The sequence below is a fragment of the Vulpes vulpes genome, chromosome 7 (assembly GCF_048418805.1).
Source record: "Vulpes vulpes isolate BD-2025 chromosome 7, VulVul3, whole genome shotgun sequence".
Classification (NCBI taxonomy): Eukaryota; Metazoa; Chordata; class Mammalia; order Carnivora; family Canidae; genus Vulpes; species Vulpes vulpes.
In genome coordinates this window covers 103444564-103458363 of record NC_132786.1, presented here as the reverse complement: position 1 = coordinate 103458363, position 13800 = coordinate 103444564, and the positions used below count along the sequence as shown (strand labels likewise).

The 13800-nt window shown below is 40.2% G+C and overlaps 1 protein-coding gene across 6 annotated transcripts in view; it reads left to right on the top strand.

Annotated features, from left to right (window-relative positions):
* OSBPL3 (oxysterol binding protein like 3) overlaps positions 1-13800 on the top strand; it is a 179531-nt gene that overhangs the window by 101461 nt on the left and 64270 nt on the right. For all 6 annotated transcript variants that reach the window (XM_072764574.1, XM_072764572.1, XM_072764570.1 and 3 more), the window contains 3 exons: positions 8932-9048; positions 9212-9265; positions 10221-10334. In XM_072764574.1, the coding sequence (XP_072620675.1) occupies positions 8932-9048; positions 9212-9265; positions 10221-10334 (285 nt within the window). The remainder of the gene's footprint in view (positions 1-8931; positions 9049-9211; positions 9266-10220; positions 10335-13800) is intronic.

The window sequence follows — 13800 nt, the reverse complement described above, 5'->3', positions numbered from 1 at the left end:
TTGGCCAGACTACATAGGAGCTTCATTTTCCTTATCTGTAAAGTGAGGGTAGTAATACCTTCATTATGGAGTCATTGGGGGCACATAGTAGATCATCAAGAAGCAGTAGTTATTACTTGTATTCCTATCGTTGCTACCACAGTAGCAACTATCGCCCCTTCCCACCTCTCTGGTGGGCTGCACGGCCACAGCACGATGACATTTATAGGTTTGCTGTCTTTATCTTAAACATAGCTACAGCTCTCTGGGTCCTGTTGACAGAGGAGAGGATTATAGAGAAAAGAGTGCATAAAAGATGCTGTCCGTAGTCTTGAAGAGCTTGCATACAATTAGGGGGATATTTAACAAAATGAATAACCCACAAATCTATTTGAAGATCCTAAAAAAAAGTACCAGTGTAATTACAGCCATAGCTGCTGAGTGCACAGCAGGGTAGAAATAATCATTATGTGTACATTAAAGTTTTTTTTATTAATACTGTTTTAATTATAAATCCATCTGTGGTTAACATGACTAGAAAGCATTTTTCTTTTATGTGGACCTCAGGTGGAGTTAGCAACACAGCTGACACATCACCTGGTTTTTCTTTTTTTTTTCTCTCCTTATTGTCGATATCACCTGCTGCCAATGACCCTCCTTTTCTTCCCCCTCACCTCCTGTGCTAGCTCAAGAGTTCACCCCCAAGATTGAGTTCATACTCTGCCATTATCTAAGTAAGACACCAGAGTTTTGGTCTGTGACTGCCCAAATAATGAAGGCTTAACACATTTTAAGGACTAAGTCATCCCAATGTCATCCCCCTGCCACTCCCACCTGGGCGTGAGCTGCATCTCTGAGTGTGAAGGGAGAGGAAGGAGATGGCCATTGGCAGGTCATGACTCTCTTCCCCATGTAGCCTTCAGAGTGGGTTCTTCCCTGTGTAGACTTCCTTTTTTCTTCTCACTGAGACCCTAAGATCAGGGATTGTACCTGAGGTTACTAGATAGAAGCTAGTGCTACTGGTTTTTGGTTTGCTTTAGGAGACTTTATCAGCCAATATTTTATTTTATTTTATGTTATTTTACTTTATTTTTATTTTTATTATGGTTAGATCACTTAACAGATCTTCTATCTTAAGTTTTATGTTCACAATACAATAACAATACAATATTTTTAACTATTGGCATAGTGTTGTACAGCCGATTTCTAGAATTTACTCATCCTACATAACTGAGACTTTGTACCAATTTTATCATGACATGAGTTTGGGAAGTAAGATTTGGACGGGCTTTCGTCTATTTATTCTGACCTCCTTCCTGGTCTAGGAATCCCCCTGGAGTCCCTCTGCCAGCCTCCGATGGAACTCTCCAGTGACTAGGCAACTGGCTCCATGTTGCTTTTGTAATTGTTCATTGCACTGATTATTAAAGAATCAGATGATCTGTCCTTTGTGCAGTACTGGGATCCAGGGCCTTGTACTTCTTACCCCATTAGTCCCAGATTGGCTCTCAGAGCCTATGAAGTCAAACCCCAATTCTTCAAGACAGCCTGGTCACCTGGAGTGTGGTTACTCTCAAGTGCTCCCATGGTCCAGTAGTAGCAGCCTCACATGGGCAGGTGCAGAAGCTCAGGCCTCGCCCCAGACCTACTGAAAATAATATATTTTTTAAAGATTTTATTTATTTATTCATGCGAGACACACACACACACACACACACACACACAGAGAGAGAGAGAGAGAGAGAGAGAGAGAGAGAGGCAGAGACACAGGCAGAGGGAGAAGCAGGCTTCATGCAGGGAGCCCGACATGGGACTCGATCCCGGGCCTCCAGGATCAGGCCTTGGGCTGAAGGTGGTACTAAACCGCTGAGCCACCTGGGCTGCCCCTAACATTGGCATTTTGACAAGGCTCTTCAGTGATTGGTATGCACGGTACAGGTTGAGAAGCACTGTGTTAGTTCAAACACATCATCCCCCCAACTAATTTGTTCCTTTAAATTGCTCTTGCTGTCAGGCCTGCTGATGCTCAAAAATTTGAGTTGAGGAAGAAACCATTGGACAAGAAGTAACAATGACAACTCTCAGTGATTGAATATAAGTACAGAATTGATCTGGCATCAGTTAAAGCTGTCGTTATATTAACTGAGAAGTATTTCCATATGTTCATAGTATAATCATAAAAGATAATATTGATAATCCCGAGGTTTTAGAAAATCAGAAATGGGCAGCCCGGGTGACTTAGCGGTTTAGAGCTGCCTTCAGTCTAGGGTGTGATCCTGGAGACCTGGGATCGAGTCCCACGTCGGGCTCCCTGCATGGAGCCTGCTTCTCCCCCTGCCTGCGTCTCTGCCTCTCTCTCTCTCTCTCTCTCTCTCTCTCTCTCTCTCTCTGTCTCTCTCTCTCTGTCTGTGTCTCTCATGAATAAATAAATAAAAATCTTAAAAAAAAGAGAGAGAGAGAATCAGAAATGCTGGGGTGCCTGGGCAGTGTAGTCAATTAAGCATCTGACTTTGGCTCTGGTAATGATCTCAGGGGTCCTGGGATCGAGCCCCAGTCTGGGCTCTGTGCTCAGCGGGGAGTCTGCTTGTCCCTCTGCCCCACCCCCTCACCCCATGCTCACACCCTTTCTCTCAAATAAATAAATAAACTCTTTAAAAAATATCAGAAATGCCTTTAAAATCATTAAAGACCTGATAGATTATGCTCCATGTGATTTAATGCTGGGTGTTGCTGCTTCGTGAATTAAAAAAAAAAACCTGATAAGCAATTCAAATAAATAATCAGAGCAACCCACTCCCCGGCCATGCCAGATAGGGAGAGGCAGCCACAAAACTTCTTCCACAACACTCTTCAGCTGCAGGAAAAATGGAAGTTTTAGGTCATTTTCTATTTCTGACAACACTGGAAGGACAGTGCTGAGAATCCAGCATTTGAAAGTTGCAGAGGAGACGTACACTGTGGAAACAGCTGTGCTGGGGGGTGCGGGGAAGGCTTTCAACTCGTGCACTCAGCAATATGGAAATGAACCGTGCCAGCTCATGAGCATGGATAAATGCTTAGTTGCCTTTCCAACCACAAAGCAGCTTTCTATATTTGGCACTCTTTTGACATTCAGTAAAACAGACTGAATTTAATGCCGGACGACAGTGCCAGACTGTCTTCAGTTAAAATGAAGTGAAAACCTTAAGAAGCCGCTTTCCCCAGATCCTGTCGCATTTCTTTCTCCATCTTATATTCGTGGTGAGTGGTTGGCCTGACTCCCCCTCAGGGCAGGACACCAGCCCAGCCTTGCTGGGCCAACTCAGTAGGGCCTTGATCTTCCCCAGGGCCCCGAGTCCACCCTGTACTGTATCTTAGGACATTCAGCTCAAGGTGCGTGTCCTACTGCCCGGTCACCAGGTGTGTGGAACACAAACAGCTATTTCAGGACATCTGGTCCCTTTAGCCAAGAGAAGCTGGTATCTTTGCTTTTTTTTCTGCCCCATTCCAATACACAGGATTCAAATCCTTCACCCCGAGGACTCTGCTGAGCCTTTTTCACACCCCTTTGCTCCTCAGATTGGCCCATTCAGTGAATATTTTATTCAGGGCCCCCATGTCTCCAAGCAGTGAGATTACTGCAAAGAGGGACCCTGTCCCTGTTCTCCTGGAACCCAGGTTCTGGTTCAGAGAGAGACTCGTATGAGTGAGGTTTGTGTCAGTGCTGGTGAGGGAGAGAATTTGTGCCCCAAGGAGAAGGTTTGGGGCAAATGAGAATTTTCAGGCTGAGAAGTAGATGGGGGCAGACATTTCAAATATAAAAAAGTGAATGAGCAAAGAATTGGCAGCATTAAATAGCTCAGGCTGACTTCCTGTCCTAGTTCAGTGGGATTACAGATAGGAAACACGGTAGCTCCGAGCAGGACCCCAGACCTTACTGGTCTCTATCCTTAGGACGGTGTATCCTAACTCCTTCAAATTGCTTCGAGATCTTGGACACTGCTTGGCATTTACTCTGGTTCATAATTAGAATTTATGTATTTAAATTATAGCAGAATATGCATTTTACTATAATATGTAGAAGAACGATATATATATATATGATGTAGAAATAAAAAATATGCATTATACTATAAGCATCATACTATAATATATAGAAGAATGATATATATGATGTACAAATAAAAAATATATATAGTTTATTGCTAAAAACTATCTATATCTATATATCTATATCTGTATATCTATATCTATATCTATATCTATATCTATATCTATATCTATATCTCATGTTGAAAAGATGGTCCCTATAACTGTTCCGAGGAGTAAACACCAAAGCCCTGGGGATGAAAGTGGAAAAAAAGTCATGAGTTAATTAAACACTGAGTTATCTGGTAATAGACAGTAATACTATTATATTTATAAGAGTATACGATTAATGTGGTTTAGGTAATTTAGGAAAATTTCAAAAACTGAACTAAAATTTTGAAGGGTTTGCATGGGTAGAAAAGATTAAGAGAAGATTCTGGAAGGCTTGAACGATATAAATAAACCACAGAAGTGGAAATGCAGACAAGTATTATATTCATTTGTATATTGCATGGAGAGTAGGGCATAATGGGGCCCCATGAATGATTATGGAAGTGGAGAGTCTTGGGAAGCCAGGTTGGATGAGAGCTTGGGTCCAGATGGTGGCTGGGGAACAGAGAAGAAGGGACATAGAGGATAAACATTTTGAGGATGAAAGCAATAGGACTACTTGTGAGAAATTAATTAATTAATTAGGCCCTCACAATTCTGAAGTGATTTCACTACACCATGAGGACATATAATTTCTTCTCATAGAATTTGTGTCAGGTTCTGCAGTGGTTCTTAATTCCACCAAAACAATATCCCATATTGTGACAATATTTTAATGACCCCTTTACTCTCCTCAAATGAAATTTGTTATTGACTTATTTGTACACATAATTCTGAAAATATCACCGTAATACTTTACTGAAATACAAAGGAAAACTCAAAGAAAGTGGTTAATATTAAAATATTTATTTTACTGTGTAGAAGCCCACATATGATTATGCCAGAAGATATAATGATGTGGTCAGATATACCTATATATAAAATGTGACAGCTAACTAATGCAGACCCACATAGGTGTGTTGTGCTACTAACTCAAATACCACAAGTGGCCTGGCCTTCAGTGACAATTCTCCAAAATGGCGGGTGATGCTTGTTAAAGTCCTGAACAGAAGGAAATGTAGTCCTCCCTCAGTTATCCAGTAGTTGCAATACCAAGAATTCAAAGTGTATAAAAACCATGCAGAAATAGTTTGGTATGGATGTGAAACAGAGTCAAATTCTGTGCTCAAGAAATTATAAACAGATTTCACCTACAAAAGAGTCCACTGGCACTTTGGAAAGTCACGTGGGAAGTGGGACAACTTCTTCATTGTTAAGAGGCACTGTGGTAATGTACCATTACCATCTCTGGATCCCCCAACCATTAGATCAGAGATACTGTGAGAACTAAAAGTACCCCCACTGTTTCACAGCCCCAGAGGGTAGGTACTGCCCCCACTGGGAATGCTGGCTCTCAGGTTTCAGCCAAGTGACTCAAGGACTGTGACAGACAAGGAAGTTGGATGGGGAGGATTTGGACGGCAAGCCCAGAAAAGGAGTTGGCTGCAGAGCTTCCTTCCTGAGTCAAGCAGAGTCTTCACTTTCTTAAATACTTCAAATCTGGCTTTTCCAACCTGGTAAGACTTTTAAGTTCTGAGCCCAGGTAGAAAATAAAGTGATGAAAAAAGATGATATTTTCTTTGGAATAAATGCAAACCCTTTCTGACTTATTTCCTTTAAATGCCAACAAATGCAGTCTGATTCCCTGCCCTCCACATTGGCTCACTGGCAGGAATGTATTATGTCTTAAGAATTCAGGAGAGATCCAGTTCTAACGTGAATCCTTGAGACAATTTTCAATTTTAATTCTTGTTTTTCTTTAAACTACAGATATGATCTCATTCCATTTTTTTTTCAGTTTTGTAAAGTATGCAATTAACGTCTAATCCCTCTTGGCATTTGCATTCTGCACAATTGAATGTATTGAGCAGACTTGCATGATTGTCTAGTATTATCACTGTGTGTTGCCTTCTGTTTGGGTGTCTTAAACAAATCGATAGGACTTGATCCCCTTAGAATACTTTCCAAAAGATTTTGAGCCATAGATTCCTATTTAACAATGATAACACACACATGCACCCTCTTTCACAAATATGAATGTAGTCTGTTTAGTTTGTAAATAGTTATTTGGCCCAAAGATTTTGGGAACATTTCAAATGCATGCTGATTTATAATATTCCAAGAACAAAAATCTGTTTGCAGTCTTATTCTAAGACCAGGTTTGTTTATTAGCCAACCAGACATTATACTATTCACAGGACAGCAGGTTAGGCATTGTGAAGAAATCAGAAATGAACTAGACACTTTACATCCTCAAGGAGTCTGTCTGGTAGGGATGATAAAATCTCACATATAATATCATAAGTGGTGAACCATTGGAAAGGTAGATGGAATGCTGATGGAGTTTCTAGAATGAAATAGTACTTTCCTTTGAAGAAGGCTTCCTAGAGGAGCTGGAACTTTTAACTTGACCTTAAAAATTCATTACAATTTTGACAGGGAGGACACTTTAGATTTTGAGGAATGGCTTTCTAAGCTGAAATACATGCGAACAGAAGTTGTGTGTGTGTGTGTGCACGTACGTGCACGTAGGCTTCTCATCACTTAATAATATGCATCCCCCATTTATTGTCTGGGTATGATTAAGTCACTTTGAATAATTGGTAATACTATAAAGAAATCTCATTTGACATTGCTGCCTTTCTGAAAAAGTCCTCCAAAGAAAGAGCTAAATATAAGCTTTGCTTTTTTCCATTGAAGAATTCCCTTTTACAACTCCAGACCCTGGGATACCACTACCACATTTCAAAAGTCTGGAATGTACCTTTAACTATATTCACAGTAAAGTGCAATTAGATAGAAGGCAGATCTGTCAGGATTGTCATAAAAAGAGTTCAGTTGCTAAAGTACAGAAGTGTTCTTGTTACCACATGTTTCCCATGTGCTAAGCTTGAGAACAACACAGAGCACTGAGCCAGAGCACGCAAGAGTCCTATGGTTCCATGCCTTGTCATTAGAGTATTTCCTGGGGCTTAAATCAAATTGCTTCTGCTTTCTGGTGCTGGTTCACACTTACTGTCCATCTCCCAGTTCTTTGGCCTCTACCTGTAACCCTCACCTATTGTCTGGAGATTTGACTAAGAGCAAGTTAAGTCAACATGAAATCTTGACCAAAAGGACACATTTGTTTCTTAGAGAGAGATTTGCACACTGTGTTCACTGCAGCTTTATTCACAGTAGCCAAGACAAGGAAACAACCTAAGTGTCCATCAGTGGATGAATGGATAAAGAAAACGTGATACATACACAGAGGGGAATTTCATTCAGCCATAAAAAAAGACAGAAATCCCGCCTTTTGCAACAACATGGATAGACATTAAGGGTGTTATGCTAAGTGAAATAAATCAGAGAAAGACAAATACCGTATGTTGTCACTTATATGCAGAATCTGAAAAAGCTGAGCTCATGGAAAGAGTCTCCTGGGGATAGGAAGAGGTGGGAATGGCAAAATGCTTGTCAGATCATACAAACTGCCAGCTAGAAGTAAGTTCTGGGGGAACTAATGCAGAACATGGTGATTATATGCCATATTATATTCTTGGAAAGTTGTTAAGAAAATAGATCTTAAGTTTTATCACTACACAAAAAAGTGGTAATGATGGGGGTAGGGAAACAGAGGTTATCAAATCATCACATTGTATACCTTAAACTTACTTATGTCATATGCCAATAATATCTCCAAAAAGCTGGAGGAGGTGGGGAAGGACATGTTTGTCAAAACTAAATTATCCTATGTTGGAAATGTTTCTTTCTAATCTGAATGGTAGTTACTAATGGTATAGATGTATAAATTCTATCATCAGGGTGTGCATTCTATAAATTCAATTCATCAGGGTGTACTTTTAAGATTTGTGCATTTCACATAAGTTAATCCATCAGTAAACTAAAAATCTATTATCTCAGCCACTAAAATAGATATTGCCAATTTGGGTCTATCTTGGGATAATTTCGCAATGATTTGTGCATTTTCAAGCACTAGAAAATAAATTTTCAGAATTTTTAGTGTTTTTCTTTAGTATTCCCTTTTAAATTCTTTTTCAATTAGTTGATACTACCTAGATAGCCAACAACAGAAGATTAATTATAATAACAGTTTGTACCTCTTCAAAATTATGAACAGCTCAGTAAAGCAATAATTACTTCCACCCCCGCCAGAAGTTTTTGAAACAAAAGGAGGGTGTGGCAGGCAACATTTCTGGAAAAAGAGGATGAAAATTCTCATTTCAAAAGCATTTTTTTGATGCTTCAGTATTTCCAGTATTTAAATATGAAGAGATTAATTTGCAACTGAATCATTATTTTGACCAATTTGTCATGTTTACCAGTTTGCATTCAATATCCTACTTTTCAGCCACTTCTTAAGCCAGTTTTCCCATATTATCACCTGGTATCTATAGCTTTTGGTTAAAATTCAAACTGAAGTCTAGTGGTGAGCTAACAGGGTATAGAACTTACAGTAAAGCTTTACCATTAGCCATGTTCAAGCATTAAGAGAAACATTCCCTTCTAGGAGAGGGCTTTTGGAAAAATAGATCAAATTTGATGCCATTAAATTATAGCATTAAATCCATGATGTCCAGGACCTGTATGAAAATTAACTTTTAATAACTTCTCCCCCCAAAAACCAGCCAAGTTCACCATCTTTGATGGATTTACCAATAGGATGAAGTGCTTCTGAATATTATTATTATTATTAAAGGTAGACATTTAGCATGATCTGTTTTATTGAAACAGGACAGCTGGGAAGTGGTGGAAGGGCTGAGAGGAGAGATGAGTTACACCCAGGAGCCACCCATCCAGAAAGGATTTTTGCTGAAAAAGAGGAAATGGCCCTTGAAAGGCTGGCACAAGGTAAGACACTGGCCTTGGCTTCACCTTTATTTGTTTCCACACTACCCCATTCAGTACATGGTTCTTAGGCACTTATATATAATTTGAATTTGAAAATTGGGACCAACAGAAGGGTGCTTGTTTAAATGGAATGTCTTAGTGAATTCTACTTTCTTCCCTACAGAGATTTTTCTATCTGGACAAAGGGATTTTGAAATATGCCAAGAGCCAGACGGATGTAAGTCTTCTCATTAATCAACTATGTTATTAAAGAATTCTGAAGGGCTAATTGTTGTCAGCTCATGGATGAGGTTGTACACATTTGGAGACTGCATTTCTCTGAACTGGAAACCATAGGGAGTAATAATAGTTCTTTCACATGGGCGAGAGGTTCTGCTCTGGGTTCTGAGTTGGCTCAATTCACCCACCAAGTGAAGGTGAAGGGTTCTTCTAAACATCCTACCAGGGATCCAGGGGTCTGTGTATGTCTTAGGGTTGGACTGAGGGGGTCCTATGGGTGGGAGAAAACATTTTCCCAGTGAGATAGCAGGAACAAAACATGGGACAGGTGTCACTTCACTATTACAGGGGTCAGGGGTTTTGGTGGAGAAGCCGCTTGATGAAGGGGAAACAGTTTCCTGTTGTTAATACTAGGTAGACAGCTCACAGGGGCTGGAATGACTGTTACAACGACCCTGCCCCTGGTGTGGGTCCTCCTCTCACCCAGGACTACCCTCATCCTCTCTTGCTTCCCTTGACTCCTAGAGTGCTCATTTTGTAGGGCTGCATGTAGAAAACTTGGCATAATCCCCAACCCACAGTGACTTATCTTAGCTTCCTGCCCTTACTCTCCTTTTAAAGTCACTTCCACATGAATTTAGATACTAGAAACTAATTCTGTGGAAGGCAGTGCAGTTAACAGGTGATTTCATTGCTGTGGGAGTTGATCTGTGGGGCTTGCTCTCTTGCTTCCTCACTCACTCACTGGCTGTGCAAACCACTTGGTACTTCATAGGCTAAAACAGACAATGCATGTACAGTACTTAATTCACACTAAGTGCTTGGTAAGTCGTAGTTGTTGTGTTTATATTGGTGGATGTTGAAGGGGAGGCTATAGGGGAGGAGTGTCTGGGATGTTACTACTGTTTTTAACACCATGAACCTCAAGTCGCCCTCTTCTCATGCCTCTGCAGATAGAGAGAGAGAAGCTGCATGGCTGCATTGATGTTGGGCTCTCGGTAATGTCCGTAAAGAAGTCATCAAAATGCATAGATCTGGATACGGAAGAGCACATTTACCATCTGAAGGTGAGGCTGCTTCCCAGGATCCATCTCCTGTGGCACGGTTTCTTTATATTGCAAAAGGGATTGTAAGTTAAAGGACTATTGGTGATGCTCTTTGAATATTTCAAAAGATCCAAGCAACATGTAGAAGATCTTTGTTATAAAAGCATTTCTAACAGATGCTATTAATATTTGGGTGGGATGGGTCTTCATTGTGCAGGACTGTCTCACACAACTGCTGAAGGCTTAGCATCCTTGTCCCCCATCCCTCCAACACACATACCTTGATTGTGCCAACAATCAGTAATAAAAAAAATCTTCATGTCTCCAAATAACTCATTCCCCCAAACTGTACCACCTTTAGAGGAGAACCATTAACCATAGGTTAAAATTGTCTTCCTGAGGGATCCCTGGGTGGCGCAGCGGTTTGGCGCCTACCTTTGGCCCAGGGTGTGATCCTGGAGACCCAGGATCGAATCCCACATCAGGCTCCCAGTGCATGGAGCCTGCTTCTCCCTCTGCCTGTGTCTCTGCCTCTCTCTCTCTCTCTCTCTCTGTGACTATCATAAAATAAAAAAATAAAAATTAAAAAAAAAATTGTCTTCCTGAAATACAACATTTAATATTTAGTCTTACCGGGGCATCTGGGTGGCTCAGTGATTGAGTGTCTGCCTTCGGCTCAAGGTGTGATCTTGGGGTCCCGGGATCAAGTCCCACACTGGGCTCCCTGCACGGAGCCTGCTTCTCCCTCTGCCTGTGTCTCTGTTTCTCTCTGTGTATTTCTCATGAATAAGTAAATAAAATCTTGGAAAAAAAATTAATCTTACCACTTCAGGGATTCCATTAAAATTCTCATACTACAGTGAATGTCAAGAACTTTCCTCCTTAAGTATGGGCCTCCAATTTGTACCTCTGAAAGTGGTTTAACTAACCCCTTCTGCCCTCTCCCTGCTGGTGGCATAGATGGTTAAGAGCATGATATAAGAGCTTCACAGGTCCCGATCTGTTTTAAATTTTTGCCTGGCTACTTACTAGCTATGGGCTTTTGGCAAATTTTTTTAATCCCCGAAAGTCTCCGTTTTCTCACTACCCTTCCCCAGAATGAAAATTATAGTGCCCATGTTGTAAGGCAGCCTGTAAAAAACTTGGCATAATGCCCAGCCTGCTGTAAGCTCAATAGTTTAGTATTTGTGTGTAATTATTAGGTGGTACTCAAATGTGAGGAATTAATTGAGAGGATGTTAAGATTCTTTTCTTACTTAGACAAATTACTTGGAAAATTAAGAATGGAGGCTGGGGGTTGGGAAAATGAAAGCATGAGATGATGAGGTCCGTGTCTTAAGATGCCCCAAAGCACATATATGGTGCTTACATAAATATATGCATAACAAATACGTGTGGTTGATTGATTGCACAAAATAGTCAAATCCATACTGTTTCCTGGCCTAAGCCCAGAGTAAAGCAGTGTTTCTCACCCTCAGCACTATTGACACAGGGTGCTGGAAAATTCTTTGCTGTGGGGCCTGTCCTGTGCATTATAGGATGTTGAGGATCATCCCTGGCCTCTACCCACTAGATATTGATAACAAGCCCCCTTCAGTTATAATAGCCAAAAAAAAAAACCATGTCTCCCATTGCCAAATGTCCCTTGGCTGAGAATGACCAAAAAAAAAGAAAAAAAGAAAGACCGCCCCCCCCCCCCCTTGTTTTAAAGGTCAGTCTCCTTTAGAATAGTTTCAATTGTGTCTCTATGTACTTCCAATGATGCTTAATTCTGTTTTGACATGATCAGGAAATAATAGGTTCTTGTTCATCCACTACTCCAGTTAAAAGTAATTATTAATTCCTAATTTTTAAAGAACCAGGGGGTGCAGCAGCTAGTAAGGATTCGTTGTTAGAATAACATTGGATACTAATATCATGAGAAACATAGTTTAATATTTCTCTGTGTTGATTTACTTTGTTCTGTTCATGTTTCTTGTTCCTTTGTTTGAATGTCAGCTGTGAATGTTAGTGTGGGTATGTGTGGTTATCTGAGGGTCCTCGTTGATAGCCTCTGAGTCAGGCAGTTTTTAAATGGTGGCCATCCAGTCCCATCATCTTATTTTATAGATGAGGAATCAGGGAGGACAGCTGAGAGGTTAAGTGGCTGTCCACCTATGGTCCTATAACTACTTGTGGGGTTGGAACAGAAGGCTGGACAGTTATTTAATAAAGTGCTTTTATTCCTCTACCTCATTTAACCAATAAAAAAAATGGGTCAAGATGAATACTTTGGGCACCAATTTCTAAGGGATTCTGAGAGCAGATCAGTGCAAAGGATGATGTAAGATTCCTGTAAAATCCCTGCTATAACTGTATCTGGAAAGGAAATACATTTCGAGGACATAATTTAGGGGAAGATAAATAGGTATAAGTCTGTTTGTATTGCTTTTTCCTGTATATTATATATTCAGTAGCACCTGGAAGTGTTTTAAGTCCTGCATGTACTTCTTTTTTTTTTTTTTTGAACTTTTTAAAAATTTTTATTTATTTATGATAGTCACACAGAGAGAGAGAGAGAGAGAGAGAGAGAGAGGCAGAGACACAGGCAGAGGGAGAAGCAGGCTCCATGCACCGGGAGCCCGATGTGGGATTCGATCCCGGGGTCTCCAGGATCGCGCCCTGGGCCAAAGGCAGGCGCCAAACCGCTGCGCCACCCAGGGATCCCCTGCATGTACTTCTAATCAACACAACAAACCTAAGAGCCGACCTTACATTTCCTAAATTTCCTGACATCCTTGCTCTCAGCAGTGGTAGTAGTAAAGATTTAACAGATTGACCTGGAGTTTTCTTCTTAGAAGGGTTAGCATCCTTTTGGGTGATTTTAAGTTGCCACTTCATGAGTCTGTTCTAATATGTGGGTATCTATTGTTTTTCACTTTAAAAATATTAATACACCCTTGCACACACAAAACATTGACTATTAAGAAATATCTAGTGTATAGGTGCTTGTTATAGTCTTTCTAGTACTTTTACAAACATTTGAAATACTTTATATAATAAAAGTTGCTAGTTATAAACATTATTCTTCGTGGAAAGTAGACATTGATACTCATTTATGGAGAGAGTGGCTAAACGTTTGTGTAGGTGTGTTTGAAAAATCTTGGAAATCACCAATAATAGTTTTTCACATTTTTTCTCTATTTCCAAGTGCAGGAGAAATATGTTTTAAAATAGACTTCACATTCCTCAGCAATGTGTTCTTTGTCAGAGAAGATTAACAAGGTTAAATATTCTGGGAAGAATTTACGAATTTGTTCCAGTTCAGAGAAGATTAATCTGAAAAATCTGAATTATAAAAGAGTTTAAAAAGAAACATGGTGCTAATATTTTCAGTAAGAATAGGAAAGGTGGGGACAAGTAAATGTGGAAATGCTTTGAGACAGATAAATAGGAGTTCTAGTTCATTGTTTAATGGTTTGCTTTCTTAATAACAGCATGACAATTG